Raw genomic sequence first — 23,668 nt, forward strand, 5'->3', positions numbered from 1 at the left:
GCTGAGGGGAGCAGCGGTCCAGACAGGAGAGGTCTGCCACGCCATATGGGATTCTTCCTGGCCGGCCAGGAATCAAACCCGCTCTGCAGAGGCTGCGGACAGCTTCAGAGCGCTGCGCTCAACCTGCGCCACCGGGGAGGCTCAAGTTCCCTTTCAATTAAAGTCAACATGGGCAGGCTCTGCTTTTTACCATGTCAACTCTCCGTTTTCTTCACACATAGTGCTTCTTTCAACAAATTTTTGTGGGTATCTATTCTGGTGTGATCCTTTGGGGCTCAGAGGTGAATCAGATGGGATTGTGGCCCAGCGAGAATCTCCCAGGGGACAAGAAAGCTGCACAATTTGATGTGGAGCAGAGGTGGGGGTACAAGAGTCACAGAAAGGGAACAGATAAAACACAAAGACACAACTACTTTCCCACCGAAGAGAATGGAAGGGGTGGCATCTTCTTTAGAGCTAAAGGAATAGACTTCAATATAGAAGATGGAGAGCAATGTCTTTCCAAGCAGAATCAACTAGAACAAAGATGTATGAAAAGAGAATTCATGGAGGAAATGATTGCAAAAGTATTTTGGGGTTTATCACAGTGTAAATGTAGCACATATGACAGCCCCCTTTTGAGCGCTTAGAGGCACTGGGAAGTCATTTGGAGTTTTCCAGAAGTCCAAGGGCACGTTCCAGAGTTAGGTTTCAGGACCATTAAACTCTGTAAGGTCTCTGTTTCCCTATTGCTCAGTCATGATGTCCACGAGCCTCTCTGCACTCTGTGCTGAGCCTGTGTCAGTGAGTTAGCTTCAAGCCCAAGGCCACGTGGCTGTCTGTCCACCAGTATTAGCTCCTTAGGTGCTGGTCTCCAAGCCTTTCCTAGTGTCCGTTTAATTCTCCTTTTTCTAGTTCTTTGTGTTCATTTTGAATCTCAGTCATCAACCTTTTCCTGGAAAGTTAATTGTTCTCCTTAAAAGGACTTAAAGAGAAATTTCTCTCAGTACCAGTCTTGGGAATGATTTCTAAGCAAACTTTTTGAATGTTGAGACTCTGTGTTTAGCTTATCTTTCCTACTTTCATTTCTTGTTTGATTCTATCTTCCTTTCTGTCTATGTTTATTTTTTATTCTGTCTTGTTATCCTTTCTATACTTGTTCTACCTTGAATATGTTGGCATAGATACAACATACTCCAGATACTTCTAACACCCTGTAAGTCTGACTATCTAGAGCTAGCATTGGCCCTCCCAACTAAATCCTCAGATATTGTTCCTGTCAGTGCTGAGGCAGAATTTCAATTTCTGGCAACCATCTCATCTCACACAAATTCTGCACTTTTTTATATTGAACCTAACTTGCATTATCCAGATTTGTTTTATTTTTAAGGCTTCTGGTGGTGTAGTCAAGCTGAACTCAACTGGATAGGGCTACCAGAAAGAGTTTGGGTCTTTGCATGATGTCTTGTACATTTTAAGTTCTCAATAAGTGCTAGATTAATGAATGTACCTACAGAAAGCCACTGCAGCACTGATCACTGTAGAAACTTAAATGGAAGTTTTTCTCCACTAATTAGGTTTTGATTTGTTCTAAGGATAGGAATCTTCAATGCAACATATTCTAATAGGTGATAACAGATCTTAAAACCCGTTCAGTTTTCAGTGATAACCTCAATGTCCACAGTGATTTCCCCTGTTACTGACTTAGCATTCGCCTGGAACATAGAGGCTTGACAAATGTTTGTAAGATCAATGACTAAGTACATGGGTGAACGAATAAATGAATGCATTTCACTGAATTATTGGATGGCAATGACAACTAACTGGGGCATATGATTTCCCACATTCCAGATGAAAAAACTGAGTCTCCTTGTCATAATGTCTGAGTTAGGAATTTAATTTGATATTCCCATTTCTACTGCTGTTTTCCCCTACACAGTAAATTTCCAATATATAAGTTATTCTACATAACATGTGCAGTGTAACAACATTCTTTCATGGTGTCATGCTTAAAAACATAGGGTTACTGACCTAGCCTCTTTTTCTTTTTAGATGCAGTCGTAGTACTTCTCCCTTGGAAATGTTTCTCTTTTTTCTCTTTGTTTCCATTGCATTGACACCAATCTGGTCGAGGTCCTCTCACTGCAGCTATCAACCTACCACAGACTATTGAAATCTTCTTTAATGACATCTATGGAGATTATAATCATATACCCTGATGCTGGGGAGAACAAAGCCAGATAATAATATGAGACCTGAATGATAAATCTTTCACAAATTTTTTTAACTGTTTATTGTTAACACCAAATTCTCTATGATGTTTTGAGCCTGCCATTCTCTCCAGCATTAATTTCAATTTAACTGAGATTTAGACACTCACTATTTTTCGAGGATGCTGACCAGGACTTTTATTGTTTTTAGACTGGAAAACTTCAAGAATAAAGACTGTGCAAGGAAGCAGCTGTGTTTCCTAACTTTAGGTATTAACTCTGTCCCTCATTTCAAGAGTAAGCAATTATTCATAGTTAAATTATATGACGTGGTTATTAGCAATCAGGAGAAACATGTAGTAATTACTGATATTATATAGCCTGGGTGGAGCTAGTGTAATTATTGTACACTCTGAAGAAGATTGATGATATATGTTCAAACTATCACAGATCATGTATTTATTTCATAAAGCAGAATGACATTCTTAGACTCTGTGATCTGGCTTAACAGTTGCTGCTGGAGCTCACATTATAGATGAAAGATTGTCCTTGTCCTTGTGCGTTTCCTGTTCTCTTTTAATAGGTGCATTTCTATTAATAGTATGATTTAATACGTCACTTTAAAATTATATTGCCCTTTGAACTGCATTTAGTCAAAAATTGACATCTTCTGTGCTTGGAAGCATAATACGCTTAGCATTAAATTGAGTCATCCGTCTGTTTGCTAAAATGTAATATTTGTGAATTGTAGCATGTTCAAAGCTAGATAATGAGATTGAAAAGTTGGCCTCCAATGGTATATTAATTTTTGAATTTTAACTTACGTCTTAATAACATTAGGGAATTTTTCTGTGATTCTGGTCTAGCTTTGTGTGTGTATCTAGAAGTTGCTGGATCCTTCGTGATGCTGGTTTAGAACGAAATATTGTACCACCAACTCTGGGGCATGCGTCGCCCTGGTCACCTATGACTTACTCCAAAATGTGGTTCTATTGCATACTGTGAAATTGGAAAATCTGTTCTGTGTGTGTTCTAATGGATGTAACGGTCATTAAGTATATGAGTCTTCTGACGTTGTAATCAGATGTGCTTCAGTCTGTTAAATATCCATGAAACAACATCTGCTTCACAGAGTGACCTTCTGCTAAAGAATACTTAGCGTCTATTAGCAGATCATAGAGCAGATCTGCCTTATTTGAAATGCACTAAACTAGAGTAGTCGACTGCTGTTTAGCAACTAGCTTGTAATAATTTATTGCAGTTAAATAAAGCTTAAAAAAACTCCATTAAATAATTATAGGGATTATATGCATTTCGAAAACCTTTGTGTTCTGCTGAAATTACCCATTTAATTTCAGGGTTGGTTTGTTAAAAAAAGCTGAAATCTACAGGCACATTAGAGGAGCTGTCAGAGCCTGTTTTCTGTAGGTGTTAATAAAACCAGATAAAAAAAATCTGAAGCAAATTAAAACCAAAAGCAATTTTACCATCTGTTGTGTATTAATTAGAACTTTGTGTATCAAGGGTAAACTTGCTCTTAGAGAATGTCACCGAATCCCGAGTAATAGAATAATATGCAAATTTATGAGGCTACGGATGTATATGCTGTTTGTAATTCTGATTCTTTTATGTTGATTCACCAAGAAGTTGGTGGTGTGTATAGATAGGTGTGGGCACATACATGTAAGTGTGTAATGAGTTTCTTTTTTTCTTTTTTCAGAGCAACCTGCAAACAATCAAGGCCAGTCCGCCCTGCAGCCTCTGCCACCCTCCCATAAGCAGCACTCCGCACAGCATCATCCATCCATCACTTCTCTCAATAGAAACTCCCTGACCAACAGAAGGAGCCAGAGTCCGGCCCCGCCGGCTGCTTTGCCCGCCGAGCTGCAAACCACACCCGAGTCCGTCCAGCTGCAGGACAGCTGGGTCCTTGGCAGTAATGTACCACTGGAAAGCAGGCAAGTCCTTCAGGGAACGCAGCATCCCTGAGATTATCAGGACTATGCATGCATGGAGAAAGCATACACTATAGTAGTTGACAAACTGTGTTGTTCCAATGTCTGCAATTTGATTTTTTTTAAGATTTATTTATTTTTATACAAGAGCTGGGGTACAGGCCAGAGGCACAGGAGGATGAGAGGATTCACCAGAGACAGAGTTGGGGAGCAGAACAGGTGGATCTACTGAAATACACTGCTGAGGGGAGCAGCAGGTGAGACAGGAGAAGTCTGCTGCGCCATGTGGGTCAGCTCCCTGGTCAGCCAGGAATTGAAACCGAGCTGCAGAGGCTGCCGACAGCTTCACAGCGCTGTGCTCAACCCGCTGCACCACCAGGGAGGCCCTGCGATTTATTTATTTATTTATTTTTTTTTTTTTTGCATAGATGAACTAGGGTGTAGGCCAAAGGTGCTGGGGGGTGAGGCTGGGGGGCGAGAGGATTCACCAGAGACAGAGTGGGGTGCAGAACAGGCAGATCTACTGAAATACACTGCTGAGGGGAGCAGTGGGGAGACAGGAGAGGGCTGCAGCGCCATGTGGGTCAGCTCCCTGGCCAGGGATGGAATCTGGACATAGCGGTAATAGTGCTGAGACTTAACCCCTAGGCCACCGGGGAGGCCCCAAACATCTACAATTTAAAGATAAACTAGTTCAACCCTTTTTCTCACTAATAAAAACTTGCAGACTTACAATAAATCTGTTTTTTCTTCTCTAAGAACAGTCCCAGGTTATGGGTGATTATTTCACGGTCGGGCCAGCAAACTTTCCCATCCTCAGCCACACGTTTCATAGCTTATAAGACAGGAGAATAAAAGGCTTCAGTGTTGCTTTCCTTGCTATCATTTTTTTCTTATTTGCAAATCATCAGGCATGTGGAAAAAAAGGTGGAGATGTGAGAGGGGATCGTCAGCCCAGCTAGCTTGATTCAGTGAAATATATTTAGCATGTTCTTGCTTCCAGAAGCCCCTCATTTCCTTCCATCTTCGTAGACAGGGCTCCAGTTCGGCCACTACATCATGACATCATAGCGGATCCCCTGGTGTCACACTCTGGCCCGAGTCTTAACCCCTTGTTAAGGGTGGTTTTGTTTCTTGCTATAGAAGGGAGCTGCGAGATCTTCTCTCAAGTTCCTTTTATGCTTTTTCCTAAGACATTAGAAATTCTTTCTTACGATGTGCTAACAGCTCCATTGTTGAAATCTCAGTCCTCTGGTTGTTATCACTCCACTCATCATCTGTACTTACACAAAATAATTTTGCCCGTTGCTATAGGATGGCCGTGGGCTTCTCTCAGTCTTGTCTTCCAGACACGTCACCAATTTAATGCTCTTTCTCTGGTGCTTCAGTGAGGTTCTCAGATGACTCCTTGGCCAGCTGGCCCACAGTTGACAATCTGCTCAGGGACAAGCACAAATCAGTACAAATCATTTTGAGCTAATCCAGTTGGTTATTGCCTTTCTGGTCTCCTATTGGTGACTTTTTAGCAAACTTCCCATAATAATCCTATTAGTATTTTTGTCTTCCATCCTTTCAGCTTCCCCAGCTTCAGAGAAAAAGAATCATCACCACATAAAAGCCAAAACCTAGAAAATTCCCCACCCCCTAGGAGAATGTCCCCCCAAACGCTATGGCTTATAGAGCCCTTGGCTAGCGTCAGCATTTAAATGAGCTCCTGATGGAGGAAACAGGTCTCATGATGAAAAAGTTGCTATTTTTTGGCACGAAATGCCTGTTCTAAACTAATTCTGGCCAGAGAATGAGCTCTCAGGACCTCCTCACGGTTAGCTGTCAACAATAAAAATCTGCGTCTTTTCTTTTACTCTTGACCTAAGAACAGGGTTTCAGAGAACTCTTATCTTTTTATCTATGGTGTCAGCTAAGAGTTGTTGGGTTTTATTGTTTGTTTTGTATTATTGAACACTCTTCTGGGAGGAATTAGAAAGAGAAAGTGCAGGGAAAGTAGACAAACAGCAAATTTCTCTTTGCTGCAGACAGTCATGTCTACAGATTTCTCTTTTGCTGGAGGTGATTAGCACAGAGCCAGATTCACCCAGTGTAATTAATTAGCACACACTGAACCACTAATCAACACTGATTTACTATTGTCATTTGGAAAATTTTTATTAGGCAAAAAGTAATTTTCCAGTTGAGTCACCAAATTGAATATGGATAATTTCATTGTGGTTGACAAAAATTGTTTTGACAAATATTTATGAAATCTGTCAAGGGAAGTCATCAGAAACGTGTTTAAATTTAGGGATGTCGTCTCGCACAAAACCCTCCAAGCTGGTGGCACTTGGAGGGACGGTAATCGTTGAAGCCATGTCTAATAGTGAAGAGACTGAAAATAATTTTGGAGAAAGCTGAAAGATGTGCTTGTGATTTCTCATACTGCACTACCGAAGTCTACTTGCCAGGCAATCAGGACAGAAAGTAGCTGTTAGGGGAAGACCCATTATCTGTATATGAAACAACGGTGGATCTCTCCCCGTGTGGACCATGGAGACACGACTCAGGGCGGTGGTGACGGAGGCTTCCTTCCATTTCAGAATGGTTGCTTCCGTTCAGGAATTGCAGCCTATCATCTCATGGTTGTATCTCACTCACGCACATAGAAAAATGAATCACCGTTGCATATCACGCTAAAAAAACGTAATCCCTAGTATTGTTTTATTATGTTCTCATTTCCAGTGTTCCCGTCTCCTCATTGCTAATCAAGAGAAATGATGTTTCAGCTACAGCTCCTCAGCGAGCAGCCAGGCAGCCATGTGAAAATCTCACCTGGCACTTGACAGTGCTACTGTGGCTTCTTTAATAGTCTCACTTGGTTGGAACTCTTGAGGTGAAGAACCAGTCTTATTTATCATTGATTTTTCTTTTTTTAGTTAAGGCTCCCTATTGAGTATGATTCTCAGGCTCCGTTTCAGCTGTATTAACGACTTTATCCAGACTTGTGTCTGCTTCTGACTAGTCTTTAATCTAGTGGATAGTTTTACCTCTGCCATTATTCCTATGTAAATTTAGAGTGATTTAACTAACTCTCACTTTTCTGAAAGTGTCATGTAAAGGAGATAAGCTATGAAGTATGAAACCCGGCTATGTGGAGATTAGAATCTCTCATTTACTGCTCTTGGTCGACCCCAGCTTTTTCCTTTTGGCATATATTGGTAATAGTTGCTTACAAATACTTGCTGGGCATGTAATCACCCAGGGAAATCTCAGCTAATGACAGGCTGAAGGTGTATGTTAATTGGTAGGGGAGACAAAAGATTTTCTACCTTCTCTTCTCTGTTTTGTGTAGCTTTCATTTTGATTTACTCAAAAGCATTGTTCAGCAGCGATTTCTTGGTTCCATAAAAATGTTCATTTCCTTTCTCAAATGAATTTAGCAGTCAATATTCTTACGTACGGCACATTTCTACTCATCAATGCCATAGCTGTGGTCTATAATCTCATGTGAGTTTCACATCTGCTAGGGTCCCATCAAGATCCAAGCAAGCAGTTTATAAACACATCCTTACTTCATCATGTCTGATAAACAACAGTCACTGCCTGCCTGTAATATCAGTACCTGTGTAGAATTTCTTTAAAAGTCCTTTCTGTTGAGCTCTCTACTTCTTATACTTGGTGCAATTCACTTTTAGGGCATCTGAGAGCCTGCAGCACATTGTAGGGACAGGAATGGACACAGGGAAGGTTTTCTGATCCAGCAGACCGGGTAAAGGAGGAGTCAGAGTCCTCAGTGACTTTTGCAGGTTTTTTATTTAGATTTACCAGGCACGTGGCAGGCAGGGGTGCTGGGGGGCCGGGAGGCTGGCAGGCCTCCCAGCCCCCAGCAAATCCTCACTCTATCTGGGCTCTCTGGCATTCTCTCAGCTTCTGCTCATTCTTGGCTTCTGCTGGTGTCCCCATGACGCCGCCCTTATAAACTCAGTCTCTCAGCCCAGGTGTACCCACTTCAGGTGCCCGCCATCAGGCATGCATTCAGGACCACAGGGTTCCCTCATCTATCCTAATGGCGGGAGGGCAGAAAAGCCGGATACCTTTACCTTACCCTATACACATCCTTTGTTTATATTAGAGTGCAGCGCTTGGGTGCCTGTTAACAGGTGTGTCCAGAAGGCAGAACTCACCCAGTGCCCAGTAGAGGACCAGCTCTTGCAGGTGTAGCCGAGAACTGTCATCCAGGAACCTTGACCTTCAGCAATTGTGAAGTTAATTGGCTGCTAGTTCCTCATTTATAGATGTAGCTTAGTAGTTACTTATTAGATGTTAACAAAATGGTTCATTTGTAGCCATTTAATAAAAGATTTATATCTTGTTTTATGATGAAGCTGACTTTGGCAGGGGTAGCTCATTAGATGGGTTCCCATAGCTTTTTACCTTGTAGTTCAGTAATGCGTTGCTAATTATTAATGTATGAAATTGCATATTAAATTACCTCTTTATTATTGCATTTTTAATTTAAATATCGAGTTGTCCTGGGTTGCTCTAATGTGAGATCAATTGCTATATCTTTTAAAAACTAAAATGGAACTGAAGTATTTACTCAACTAAGAAATTCCCTTTTTCCCGCTCTTTCATCTTCACTTTAAATGGACTCAGGGAAAGGCAAGGCAGTCCTAAAAGCACCGGCTCCTTGTGGGTCTTCCTATTAGAAGATGAGGCGGCAACTACACACCAAGGCCGTCGAGTACCAGGGGAGACCGTTCCCTTGAAAACTTGTACCTCCACTTACATATTGATGACCAACTACCTTTAACAAGGCAGTAAGTAGTGAGGGGCTCCCTAATTAAAGGCACAGCTTAAGTAACATAGCCCTGGGAAGATGACCCACTGACTGAAATTTGCTGACGGATGCCTTATCCTTTGGTTGAAGAATAATTTGGGAAGACTCGAGAGCGCCTGTAGAGAGAAAGAATATCACAGAATATGAGAAAAAAATTGTGCACGTGAAGAAACTAAGATGACTGAACAGAAACCAAAATTGGACCTGGGCTAGGCTAAGAAATTTTTCACTTATCATTAAGAGTTTCACCTTCTCCGTTCATGAAAAACAAGTGACCCACAAGAAAACAGAACCTTGTTAACTAATGAATAGTAAAAATTAATTGGATTCTAGATCTCTTGAAATATTTCCCCTTTAAGACTTATGGTATTTCTCTATAAGCCTGAAAGGGATATATGTGTGTATTTGTAAGAGTAATGGGGAAAGAGAGATAAATGTACAAGGATTGGCTAGACCGTGTTTATAAAAAGGTTCATTTCAATTTGTGCCTTAAATACTTTTGTCTCAGGGGGAGGATAACTCAGGGGCTGTTGCCATCCCAGCTCAGTCCCTGAACCCTATGGTGGCCTTATCATTTATCATCAAATTAGGACATTTGGGGAGAAAAAGGAGGATGTAAACAATGACCCAGGAACTACAGGAACATTTTCCCAGGCAGAGAAAGACGCATGTCTACCCTAAATTTTCCCCCCAAGAGTAAAGTTGCTTTCAGTATATTATATAAATATGTATGTGATATAGAAAGTGTTTTATCTTACATTAGGGTAAATAAGATAGAAATCACATGATAGAGATGATGGAAAAGCAACCTTTGGTTGAATGCCCGTGTCATTCCTGACTTCCACTTTTCTATCTTTTGCTGTCAACTTGTAGAAAACATTTAATCCTTTCTAAGTCCCTCACCAAAAAAAAAAAAAGAAAGAAAAAGAAAGCTTCCACAGGCCTCCAAAATAGATAGCTCCTAAAATAATATGTAAAATATTTATTTTTTCACACAATACCAAGGGAAGAAGTTGCACATGTTGAAGTCAGCATATTGAATAAATTTTTGTTCCAGAAGTTCAAGTTTAATTTTTCAAATATAAGATTTAAAGGTAAATTTATATTCACAAAGAATGTAAAACAGAGATAAAATTTGGTCCCGAATTTACTTAAGGAATGAATATCCGTGTGACTCTCGCAACATTACAGTTTGGGTCTCCAAAACCATTACCTTACACTGAAATAGAGACCTCACTCTAAAATAAAGTAGAAGACACAGATTCCAAAGTAAGCGAAAGCAAAAACATGATTTTAAAACATGAAATTATTATTAACCCTTTGGAACGCTGCCTCCTCAACTTGGTTATTTCTCAAGCTTCATGCCAGTAATTCAAATGAGGGACTAGACTGTGGACTGATAGTGGCTCTAAATGAAGTTGATTCCCAGGCATCAATATGGATCTGTATTCCCAAGTAACACCTAGTAGGTCTAGTAGAGATCTAGTAGGTCTACTTTGGCATCACAAGAAGATAGATCCTCTTGGTTTCTAATCTTCCCTCTAGCCTTTATACTTTCCATGTGACTATCTATTAATTTTTTTAAATTTGGGGTCAATTTCCAGTGTAATAATAGTACTACTCAAAATAGTATTGTCAATATTCAATTAAATAATGTCAGTTAAGCAGCTGTAACATTATGGGTGCTGCAGAAGTTGTTCTTAAATGTGGCCGAGTAATAACAGCCATTGAATTGGCTAAGACAACCTAATCAGTTACCAATTGAACACATAGGTCTTATCATCAAGTAAACTCTCTTCTCTCCAATGGATAAAAAAAAGTATTTGTCTTCACTGGAATATTTGTATGTCTAATTTATTTTCATGTCTATTTTTATGTGTTGGGTGGTCCAAAACTAAACTATAGTTAATTGTAATACAATAAAATCTCTTGGATTTTCACTGTTCCTGTCTTTAAAAGTAGGTGAATTTTTGCAGGTAGGAACCCCAAGTCTGTTCATTTTGTTCTTGAAAAGAAAAAAAAAATCCAAATGATAATGAAAGGCAACTATTCATATCCTTGAAACATTTAATTAACTAAAGTAGTAAATGTTTGGAATGAATCAGAGAAAGTCTTGATAGATGCATTGTCTCCACATCAGTCAGAAGTTAGACCCCAATTTTATTTAAAGTATTTAAAGCTTTAGGTGTCTTTCGAGCATGATGGAGGCACCACATAATGGAGAAGGAGTGTTATTTTGTTTAATTGAGGTGAACTCGTTTCTTTTTAGTAGCAATTAAGACACCAAGAAAGTATGAATTCATCATCTGCCACAGGACTTGAATGTTTTTTAAAGCATAATTCCAGCAAGCTGCAAATACTTTGTATTCTTACAGTTTGGTTTGGGACAACTGGCAGTCTGTGTGAGGTGTTCATATATGATCACCTTAATTTCCCCAGGGAAGTGAGTTCTTAATTACTTCTAACACATCTAGTCACTTCTCTGAACACGACCAGAGTGAACGGTCACCTCTGCATTACTGTGGTCATGGCCAGTACTGGCCACATCATCGTGACCTTAGTCTGAATTTGACCTATTGCTGTCAAGACACTGCTCTTCCTCAGTAGCTGTTTTGTGAATTTTTCCCGATCTTTTTATGTCCAGTCATATTGTCTGATGAAAATGCTTCAGTCCTTAGCACTTGATGTGTGTGTGTGCGTGTGTGTGTGTTTAACGTCTACTCAGCATAACGTTACATTTTCTGTGATAGTGATTTTCTCTTTCCTTAGAATTAATTTTTGTCCAATTTTAACACTCTGTTTTCCCCCACAAAATGTATCCTCTGGTTTCATCACCAGTTAATACATCCCCTGTCACAGATAACTGCTTATCTCTTCCTGCATTTCTTCATTTTTTCCTTGCCAATTTTATGTCTTTCTTTGTTAATTTCAACCTGAGGTGAAGTCTGTTTTCTATTATCCTGTTCTTAGAACCCTTTTTCTTAGCCCGTAAGATTAAATTCTTGGACATGCAATTAACCAACTAAGCCTAATAAATTGTATTGATAACCCCTCTGATTCCGCTCTGACCCCTTGTGATTTTGTAGCATCTCACCTCATATTCTGAACCACTTAAAATACTACTACCAGCAGTCCTCCTGTTCAATTACTTCCTGCACTAATAGAATATCGCTTCATTTTGCTCTTGGCATACTAGAGAAAGGTCTGGCTTGGAAACAGACAGATCTGGGTTAAAATCTCAGTGTGCTACTAGCTATGGAGCTCTGCAGTCATGGACAGATTACACATACATTTGAACTTGACTGTTTCATAAAATAGTTTTGATATTTCACAAAGGCTTAATAGGGATTCATTGAGATGTCATCTGTAAAGTTACTGGCACTTTCTAAAGTTATACATCGAAAAGAAAAATTCTTGATTTAGTGTTTCCAAAGTTAAATGACAACTCCCAAGAATTCCATCTTGATTATTTTTTGTGAACAATCTGATAGCTGTTTCAGCCTCAAAGATGTGTATCTTTTGATTGTGAGAATCATCAGTACCTCTTCAATTTAACTGCGGTGACTTCCTAGCGGAGATAAATCATGAAATAAACTTCCAAAGACGAGACTTGTTTTAGAAAAAAGTAACAGTGATAATATGGGGAGGAAATTATCTGAGATAGTGGTGGGATAGGGACATTTCATCAAATACAGCCTGAATGCATTCATTCAGCAGATATTTATTAGCATATCTTACTATGCCAGTATGAAAAATTTGTTATAGTTTGTTATAGTGGATCTGGAGTGTTACTGCTTTTCAGAAAGATGGACTATATTCTAGAACAAGTTTTAAAATTGGAATTAGAGATTGTGTAATCACATCTTCTTTTTAGGACCTATTGAGATTTTTTAATTTTCCTGAGGTCACAAGACTATAGCTAGTGGCTATACTCAAGTAGATTTTGTATCCCAAATTCTAAATTCATTATCTTTCTTCTTGTGGTGGTCTCCAAATATTTTTTAATTATGTCTGAATGAAAAAGAGGACACTCATATTTGCAAGATTTGCAAGATCCCCAGATTCAACCTACTAAGGACTGAAAATATGTACTATGTACTTAGACCTGTGATGGTTGAGTCTGTACTGGAAAAACACAGACTTTTTTTCTTGTCATTATTCCCTAATCAATAACAATATATCTGTTAGCTTGCAGCCTGAGGTACCTGGGGATCAGAGATGCCTCTGTTACATAACAACTATTTATGTAACTTTCACATTGTGCTAGGCATCATAAACAACGTAGAGGTCATTGTAAGTAATCTAGAGATGATTGAAAGAATGTGTAGTTTTTATGCAAATACTATACTATTTTATCTATGGAAATTGCACTTCTGAAGATGTTGTATCCACTGAAGTCCTGGGAACCAATCCCACAGGCACCCCAAGGGGTGACTATATTTATTAAATTTTAAATTATACAGAGGTAGCCATATTATCATACATATATAAAACTAAAACTTGAAAAAGAGAAAATGAACTAAACAATATTTTTGAATAAATTTGTTTTGTTCATTTCATAAATCATTAAATGTAAATGAACTTCCTTACATGAACTTCCTTTTGACAAATGAAAATTGTATATAACTGGGTTATACAATGTGATTTTTTTTAAGGTGTGCTATATGGTGATTTAACACACACACACACACAATGTGAAATAAGACAAAAGAGTTAATTAGCACATCCTCATTTTATGTTACCTTTGGGGTGTGTGTGGATGAGACCACACACTCTCTTCCCAACTTTCAAGTGTACAATCGGTATTAACTGTAATCGCTAGACTTTTAAATCCCCAGAATTAATTCATCTTACAGCTGAAAGGTGTCTCTTTGACCACCATCTCCCCATTCCCTCACCTCCCAGCCCATGGCAACCTCCATTCAACTCTCTGATTCTAGAAATATAGCTGTTTTCAATTCCACATACAAGTGAGATCATACTGTGAAATTTGTCTAATTCCCTGATATCCAAGCAAACTCATTAAAAGTTGCTGCATTTTTACATTTTAAATAGACAAAACCTGCAAAATATGCCATGTTGCAGACTTTTAAGCAGTTTAAAAATAGAAAATTATTATAGATGACAATCACAGCTCTTGACAACAAAATTATATATTAATGGGAATATTTCCAAATGTAAGTTTTAAAAATATTCTCTCTGGATTAAGACTTTCTTTAGAAAAACAATGCTATCTTATCCCTTCTTAAATACTGTCTTTACCTTGAAGGACTAGTCCATCATTTTCTCAAATATATACTCGTGATTTCCTACTGCCAGCAACTGCTTGTCATCTCTGAGAAGTTCAGCAAGTCGGACCCTTTTCCTTTTATCTGTTTAACTCATGTTTAAGGTTTATACCTCTTTGGGGTGCTTTGCCATCAGAAAGCTGGCTGAACTTTATGTGCTTACAAAAGGTGTTCAGAATCACTCCACAATTCAAACCAAGGTATGGTGAAGAAAATTCAACACCCACAAGATTCAGAAAGGTGTGGGCCTGACTTTTAACCCCTCTCCTTGGTAGGACTCAGCCTTCTCTCACCCTTCTTAGGAGACACATAGCATTACTAATCTCCCGAGAAGGACCTGGGGGTCAGTTCCACAATCAGCAGTGTGTGAAATATAAAACCTAATAATCCTATTTTTAGGTAACCGATAAATGCAAATAGAAGCTTGCATTGTGCATGAGTTAAGATGCATACCTCCCGTAGAGATCGCCACTACAGTGTGTGGCTGGTTAAGAACGTGAGCTTTCATCTCTATTTCGTCATCTTAAAAAAGGGTATTTTATCTCAGACACACACACACACACACACAGAGTGAGGATTTTCTAAAGTTTAAATTAGAGAATCTTTTCTTTGTGCATATAACTAGGCGCTCAATAGCTTTATTGAAACTATTTTCCACTCTTTGGTTGTTTTCTATTTCATTTTGTTAAAAGCTTCCTGTCCACATGTCTAAGTGACTGGGAGCCTTCAACATCACTTACAATCCCAAAATTCTTTTGCCTTTCATAAATTTAAATCTACACCTGAAATTCTTCTTTTTATCTGGATCTCACTTCCTTCTTAAATTTATGGAAAGAACTTTGCTGAACAATTTTAGGCCATCAATAATTAAGTGGATTAATAATTAAATAGAGTAAGTCTTGTTCAAATAGCACCTAGGAATTTTTAAGATGTTCTTTTTCATTGCCATTTTAATGTTAATTTAGTATGTAATAGCTGCCGACAGTTGTGTAATGGGTACCTTAAAGCATGTACGAACATGTGTGATAGAGATTGGTGCATTTGATGTCATGGCAAGACCATTAAAATAACTAAGATGTGAAACAAACGCATTAAGCTATTTTAGCCTTCTTGATATTGGCTAAAAATTCCAGCATATTTAACCGCGTTGTTCAGTTCTTACCATAGGATGGGGTTTCACTACAGAAAATGTTTTGCTTCCTAATGTAGACCTATATCTCGTATATAGCTATGGTCATGCCTACATTTTTTATTTTTAGTTTTTTAGTTTTTACATCATTGTTCATTTTTAAACAATATTTGCTTCCCCCCACCAACCCCAGGTGTAGTCCCCATAGAATTCCCTTCACCAATGCACCCGTTTTTTTGTTGTTGTTGTTGTTGAATCAGCCCTTTCCTTACATAAGACTGAAAGGTAAATGTGAAAAATAGCAAAGAATTTCCTAAGATTTATTTCCTACAAATCACCTTAACACCGTAGTATCTTTGCCTCTTCATTTTCAGAGATCAATTAACACATAATGCTGTGCTTACCATGACCACGTTTGCAAAGTCAGAATAATTACAAATTGATACAGTCAGTTGCTCAAATTATAATTATTAATACATTCAGAGTGCACCTTTTTTGTGAAATATTAACAGCAGTTTTTGTCTCAAACCACCTTTTGTACAGCCACTAATACCTATTAATTCAGGTAGCAGCAGTGAAATGTATCTTGTTTATAAGCTTTTCATTTAAGACATTTTTCTTGCTGGGATCACCTCCTGGTGTGAAAGTTGTCCAAAGATAATAGCACATCAATTCAAAAGCATAATAGATTTGAGCCCACAACATGCTATCAGCATGAAGAAGTAGTTTATCAGTCTCACTAACTCACTGTGTCACAGCCAGATCATTACATATTTGCTCTTTTGTTTGCACGTCAAACTATGTAATTTACACTCAAATGTTGATTACTCACTTGGGGGATGTTTAATTGTCTCAAAATATTTTTCTTTAAAATTCATACCATAATTAATTTTAAGGTACTAAAAGAAGCAGCATTTTAATTAGTAGGTGTCGAAGATATTTTCCTTTTATAATTTGGGCATGCGTAGTATGTTAGTTTCTATAAAACACTGACAGATATATAGTAATCATATCTCTGTATTAGAAACAAGATAATTAATTCATTTGAACAAGTCCTGGCAATGCTTATGAAATTTGCACACGTATGCACACCCATGCACGCACACACACACACACCCCTCCTCTAGACTCATCCGATTTAGAATTAGAGATTTTAAATTATCAAAATGAAAAGAAAAATTACTGACGTGTTTACTTGCATTTTACTAGAGGCCATTTTTACTATTTCTTAACTGTTTCGCCTTTTCATCAATCCTTGAGAAAAGCTGTTTCAGATTGAAAAGTCCTATTTGCTAAGTTTTCTTCTTAGTTACAGCTTTTGTCAGGAACTGCTGTTACCAGAGTGGTTATTGAAGATGGTAATTAAAAACTAGTCCTCCAAATGCTTTTTTGCTTCCCCCACTCCAGTTAAGTAGGTTCTCCTATTCCTACCCTTGAAAACATGTTTTAAAATAATATCTAAAGGATGAAAGAAAAATCTTTCCCTTTAGCTGTAATAATGAGCATTCAGTGTGTGATATTTTTTCCCAATTATGCTGGAATTCTGCTCCCTCTGAAGCTCCATAAGAATTTCTCTTCATCGCGTTGTTTTGTAGATCAGAAGCTAGCCCTGCGCCAACCTTTCAGGCCAGGACCGTCCCTCCACATGGCCAGAACATCACCTTGATTGCCACTACTTTGTCCTCAGCTTCAAAGGAGGAGAAAAGTTAGGGAGAAGCATGCTGTGCAGGAAAATATTTTTATTTCCTTTCCTTCTCAAAATAGCAGAGGTGAAAAGGGGTAAGGGTGTTGCATGTCTGTGTGTGTGTGTGTGTGTGTGCATGCGTGTATATTGCTGTTAAAATATTTAGAGTTGAATCTTCCAAAAGTCTCTGCTAATGAACAAAGAGAATGATTAAAAGGATCTCTTTCCTTCCGGTATAGACTTGAATGCAGGTGATAAATTGAAGCAAAGTTTTTAGAGGGAAAAAAATCTATAACAACTATTCCAGCCAGAAAAGTTAAGCGTAGAGAAATAGCATTGTCTGTACCAAGAACGTCGTTAAACCTTTTGGGAAGTTGTAAGTACCCAAGGTGATTTCTCAGCTAGACTTCTCACAAATCCATGTATTAATAAGTTCAGTGAGAAAAGGAAGGCGAACCCCATCAAAGACGATAGTTTGGGAATAATATGGTAGGTTGGTTAATGCTTTAGAATAAGCATGGAAATATCTCTGACAAACAGAGAAGAACCCAAAAGTCACGTAGCTGCATGATTAGGAAGGTTGGGGAACAGATTTCTTAACAAATAGGTGAAACTGAAAGGGAAGAACAATGAAGGAGGATGTTGCAGTGAAAATATAGAAGTGAGGTGACATAGACAATACAATGAAAAACGTGGGTCATTTTGATCGTCAGCTTAGAAAGATGGAGCCTTTGTTTTCTAAATTCCATTTTTTTATTTCTTTTTAAAGATTTATTTATTTATTTATATAAGCACTGGGTACAGTCAGAAGCGCAGGAGGGTGAGAGAATTCACCAGAGCCAGAGCGGGGAGCAGAGCAGGCAGAAGGACCGAAGGACACTGCTGAGGGGAGCAGCGGGCGGCAGGAGAGGTCTGGGCGCCATGTGGGACCCTCCTCCGGTGGCCGGGGAGCAGCCGGGGATCGAACCGGCGCCGCAGAGGCTGCGGGCAGCTTCGCAACCCAGCGCTCAACCGCTGCGCCACCGGGGAGGCCCTAAATTCCATTTTTTTTAATTGGCAACTCGAAGTGACCTCTTAGCAGTGATTTGTTCGGCAGGAATTTTTTAAATTTTAATTTGTTGTAGTCGAAATGACATCACACGATAATACACAAGCCTCAGGTGTGTATCCTGGAGAATCAGCATATGCACGTGCTCCGTTAAGTCACCGCTCAAAGTTCAGACCCATCCTGTACCATCTTTTGAATCTTTTGAATTGATTTTCTGATGTGTTACTCAATCTCAATGGGAGTTTTGACATGAAACTGGAGCTAAGAAGGCGGTATGCTGAGACCTGCATCACTGTCTGGGCTCTCAAGGTGTGGTCCCTGGACCAGCAACCTCGGCTGCTGGGGTTCCATCTCAAGCCTTCTGCTTTAGCAAGCTCTCCAGAAGATTCTGATGCCATCTAAAGTTTGAGAACCACCACCTGAATGTATGAGATAATCTCCAAATACCCTTTTGCCCCTACCCATGAATTCGATTACTCAGGTTCACAAGACCCTACCAAAACCTGTGATTCCATCCTCAAGCTGATTGAATTATTATGAAGAGGAAGTTAGGTGAGTGTGCGGTGACTTTTGCAGCCTGATATGGATGCTAGCTTGGGTGGGCTTTTCCCTGAAAATTCACAGCAGCTTCTGTTATCTCTGAATCTTCAGCGATTCTGAACACCAGTATCCTCGACTGATGGGGATTTTTTCCCAACTAGCTGTTTAACTATTAGCTATTATCCAGCTTGGTATTTAAGCTCTGTAAGTAATTGCACTAGATGAATCTGAGTACTATGGGGAATCAGTTGGTAAAAGGGAAGGAAGACAGACAGGCATCAAGCTCAAATAAGAGCAGGTAATGTTCTACATGGACTTGCTTTCTGTAGTTTTCTATTTAAGTGTCTGCCAGAAATTTCATCTTTCCTGGCATCATTATCCAAAGCACGTCATTTAACTAAACTGCTGTTCCAGTCTTTTCATCAGTTCTGAACACATTTCTAAATACACCTTTCGTGGATAATCCAGTGGGTTTTTGTAATTTAAAGTTGAAAATTTGATAGTAAAAATTTTAAAGACTGTGATAATGAAGCACAGGTTGTAAGTTTTCCAAATGCTTGGATAATAGTTAATATACCAGTCAGATATATCATTTCTTTCAAATATATACTGACAAATTAATATTTGGAGCCATTTTAAGTCCTGTAGAATTTAATAAATATATTCTCAATTATAAGCTGCACATAATTAAATGAATAACATTGGGCAATAGGGAAGGAAAATAATGCACATAATTTTAATTGTTGACAGTTTTTTAAAAAGTGTTGTGTCTTATGATGAATTTTAGGCAAACTGTCCATTGTTTGGGCATCATGGAGTAACTAAAACTACTTTGAACTTGGTAGTTATTTTAGCCTTCATATATTTCTAGGTAAATTTAATCCACACGTGTGGGATTCATTTGCTTTAGATCTGAAAATGTCATTTTGGAGGAGTTGTTTGATGTTGAGGAAATCTTGTGAGACCTTTAATAAGCCTCTTAAATCCAGAAAGTTATATTTTGCCTGAAGGAAAAAGAACCAATACCTTAAAATTTCCTTAGCTCTTAAGTTCAGGACTTTGGATTCTGAACAGGTTCCAAATTTGGCCAAATAATAGCCAATCTTTCTCCCCATTGGTGTGTCGCCTTTGAAATCAGAGCATCTAATTTGAAAGAAACAATCTATATTCTCAGTAAAATTTTTATTGATTTGCCTAGAAATATGAGTAGAATTCAGAGCCTCAAGACATTGTATTAACAGTTCACATGTAGTCTGATGTAAATTACTCTCTTTGTTCCACAAAGAATATAAGAACTGGAAGAAAGAACCAACATTTCATGTGCAGTATTGTCTTTCTCCCCGTAAGGTATAATAGGAAATATACAATAGAAACATTTTTTTCCAAGTGTCTGTATGTCACGAATAAAGTTTCCAGCTGTGCCTTAGAGACAGAAAATGAACACCATTATGCTCATTTTTCCCCAATCATTTGCTTTGTTTGCCCATCTCTGAAAAGGTTGGACACTATAAAACATTGAAGGGAAAAAAAACTCCCTTCTGTAAAGATAACCAATTATGAAGTTAGTCTAATTAAAATTTCATTCAGTGGTTGCACAGTTTCTGCTTGACCTTTATTTTCTACTCCAGTGTCCCATTGATGAAATGACTCAAAACCACTTTGATTGATGCTAGAACGTATTTTCCAGAATGCTTTTGATTTTAGTCCTTATAAGTGTAACTTATCAATGCATCTTCTTGATATTAGAGGAATAATATGATGATATTAAGCTCCTGGACAAAAGGTTGGCATTAACCTATTTGTTTCCTGGGGGCTTTTGTAAGCTTACAATTTAGTTATATAATTTATTTACTTTTGAACATGATGTTAGGATCTTTTTGACCTATCGATATAGTGATAATATGTTTAGTATCACACAGAAAGTCACACTTAAGTTTACCCCAAAAATGATGACTTTGCCACTAGGTGATGAGAGCAAGTTTTGTGCTTATTACTTTGATAAACAAAATCAATCAAAAGTGAAGAATTACTGAGGGCCAAAACATACTTTCTAGGAGGTGAAGCGAAGAGACAAAACACACGATAAGAAGCACTTACAAGTAACCCGAGGTAAGAGGAGGTGGAAATGGTGACACAAATACTCAGTATTTAAGACCTGACTTTTCACTTGAGCATAAAGAAAAGTGGCAAGGGAAGTGTGCTTTCTCCTCCGCTCTGCTCTGCCAAATATATTAAAAAGATAAAGTTAAGGCACAAGAACTCAGAAGAACCTATCCATTCCCACCAAAAAAAGGAAGAAAAAGAAAAAACGTGCATAAAGGAGAGAGAACACAAGAAGCTCCGCCAGGTTGAGTCCCAGGTGGGCGAGCGGGCAGCTGGGATGGGCGAGTGCTTGAAATTGCCTCGAAGTCCACCAGTTAGAGACGAAAGCAGAGTCACTAGCAGTGACCAAAAGGCAGGAATGGGGACAGCAGAAAGATGAGGCGACTGGGTCTTTGTCCCTACTAATTTTAAATTTGTGACATGACCCCTAGAGAAGGGACATCACAGGCTCGGTGAGAAATACCAGCTAGAACAGAAGGTGGAAGCTGCAATGAAAAGGTTGGTGTGAAGGCAGATCAACAAAGAAATAGACCTTTCAACGTGAAGAGAAAAGAGCCGCCATTAATTGGACTTCATCTGGCCTAATCCTTCCCACTTAGGGTTTCGTGGCTCCGTGGCATCGCAGTTAATGATGCTGCGCAGCTCGGCGGTCCCCGTCTTGTTGTTCAATAGAATCCCCCTCAAGATGCCCGAGCCACAAAGCCACTGTTAGTGCTCCGTGACCTTCCGCACCAGCTGTCTTTGGGGCTTTGAAATTGATTTTCCTCATCTCAGTCTCTCATAGTCTCTCTTCAAGTGTGCCTCCAGTTCATCACCAGCGTGGAATCAGGGGCGCAAATAGCCGAGGAACTGGAGGCAGGTGTCACGCAGGGCGCATTAGACACATCAGAACCCAGCAGCCTGCTCGGTGCGCGTGGCGCTGACAGACGCTGCGGTGGCTGCTGCTTTATTGCTGAATACAACGGGGAATATTCTCCCAGGATCACATTTTTTTCATTCCCAAATATGGTCCTGAGAAGTAAAGACAATTTCTGCCTTTCTTCTCTCAACCGCATGTGGATGCCAGGTCAAAAGCAGGTGTTTTTGATAGTCATATTTTTTTAAGATTTATTTATTTATGCATATAAGAGCTGGGGTACAGGCTAGAGATGTGGGGAGTGAGAGGATTCACCAGAGACAGAGTGGGGAGCAGAACAGGCAGATAGACCGAAGTACACTGCTGAGGGGAGTAGCGGGCGAGTCAGGAGAGGTCTGCTGGCCATGTGGGTCAGCTCCCTGACTGGGGATTGAACTCGTGCTGCAGAGACTGCGGATTGCTTCACAGTGCTGTGCTTAGCCCCTTGTGCCACCAGGGAGGCCCTTGTAGTAATTTTTGCTGAAATTTAGAGACTTGAGCATATTCCCAAGGATGTGGCCAGGGTGGGGCCAGCGAGCCAGGACACACAGGTAGAGGTGCTGCAGGGAGAATTCAGGGATAAGTTATTTTCTCACTGAAACTCACTGAGTACTTTTTATGGGGGTGGATGTTCAGATTCGTTTATATTTGTTCGTTAAGTATCTGCAGAGTTCTAGACACAAACAGCATCGTGTGGAACCCCGAAACAGCTTAGAAGCTGCAGAGTTAGAGATGACTTGGTGAGTCACAGTCCACACTTGTCAGGTCTGAATGGGTTTTTTTTTATTATTATTATTTAATTCTTTGCATAAAAGAACTGGAGAGTAGGCCAGAAATGCAGGAAGTGAGAGGATTCAGAGAGTGTGGGGAGCAGGACAGGCGGATCTGCTGAAATATACTGCTGAGGGGAGCAGCGGGTGAGGCAGGAGAGGTCTGCTGTGCCCTGTGGGTCAGCTCCCCAGCCAGGGATCGAACTCAGGCCATAGCCGTGGTAGTGCTGAGACTTAACTCCTAGGCCACAGGGGAGGCGCCAGGACTGAATGTTTTACATGCCACTGTGCAAAGGACATAATTGCCTTTGGAAAGAAGGGACCCCTGTCTGAGCATAAATATGGACAGATTCCTACCGACTCTGAAACCAGACATTCTCCTCTATAGAAAATATGTTGACATAGACCTACTATTCTGCTTAATGTCTAAGGTTTTTACAGCTGTATTTTCATATCTCTGTTTTGAGGCCTAATTTTACCTAAAGGAAAAATTGTGGCCCTCAGACAAATGACACCGTTTGGTTATGAATGGTGTCAAAATACATCTACTTAAATAATCTTTATAAAAAGTGTTTCTGTGCCTCCACACCAGAAAGCCAGCAGAACTTACTTAAGACCCCTTATATTTTATATATAATGCACTGGTGACATGGCTTCTTTTTCATTGTTTCAAAAGGTTTCTGTTTGAATATCTGTCTGCAGAGCACTGGCGATGCCCTCTGGACAGACGTGGACATATAGACAGAAGACAGGGAAATAGACTTCTGAGATTTAAAGGCAATATCTTAAACACAATTAAATTCTATTGTGTCTTGCAATGGCAAACATAAGTTATGTATTAAGTAGGTTAAGGAACTCTTGTGCACTGTTGGTGGGAGTGCAACTGGTCCAACCACTATGGAGAGCTGTGTGGAGATTTCTGGACCTACTAAAATAGAGCTTCCATATGATCCAGCAATTCCACTCCTAGGTATTTACCCAAAGGACACAGAAACATCAATTCCAAAGAGCACCTGCACTCCTATGTTTATAGCAGCACTGTTTACAATAGCTAAGCTTTGGAAACACCCAAATGCCCAAAATAGATGACTGGATCAAGAAGATGTGGTACATATATACCATGGAATATTACTCAGCATTCAAAAAAGATAAACACATGCAATTTGCAGCAACATGGATGGCGCTGGAAGGGATCATGCTCAGCGAAATAAGCCAAAAAGAAAAAGAAAAATACCG

At 39.3% G+C, this 23,668-nt stretch overlaps 1 protein-coding gene across 8 annotated transcripts in view; it reads left to right on the forward strand.

The window, feature by feature from the left end:
* Positions 1 to 23,668, forward strand: part of TENM3 (teneurin transmembrane protein 3) — a 2,290,771-nt gene that overhangs the window by 2,115,055 nt on the left and 152,048 nt on the right. For all 8 annotated transcript variants that reach the window (XM_054701057.1, XM_054701061.1, XM_054701058.1 and 5 more), the window contains one exon: positions 3,910 to 4,147. In XM_054701057.1, coding sequence (XP_054557032.1) covers positions 3,910 to 4,147 — 238 coding nt within the window. The remainder of the gene's footprint in view (positions 1 to 3,909; positions 4,148 to 23,668) is intronic.

This window comes from Talpa occidentalis, unplaced genomic scaffold (genome assembly GCF_014898055.3).
Source record: "Talpa occidentalis isolate TD23 unplaced genomic scaffold, MPIMG_talOcc4v2.1 talOcc4.4, whole genome shotgun sequence".
NCBI lineage: Eukaryota > Metazoa > Chordata > Mammalia > Eulipotyphla > Talpidae > Talpa > Talpa occidentalis.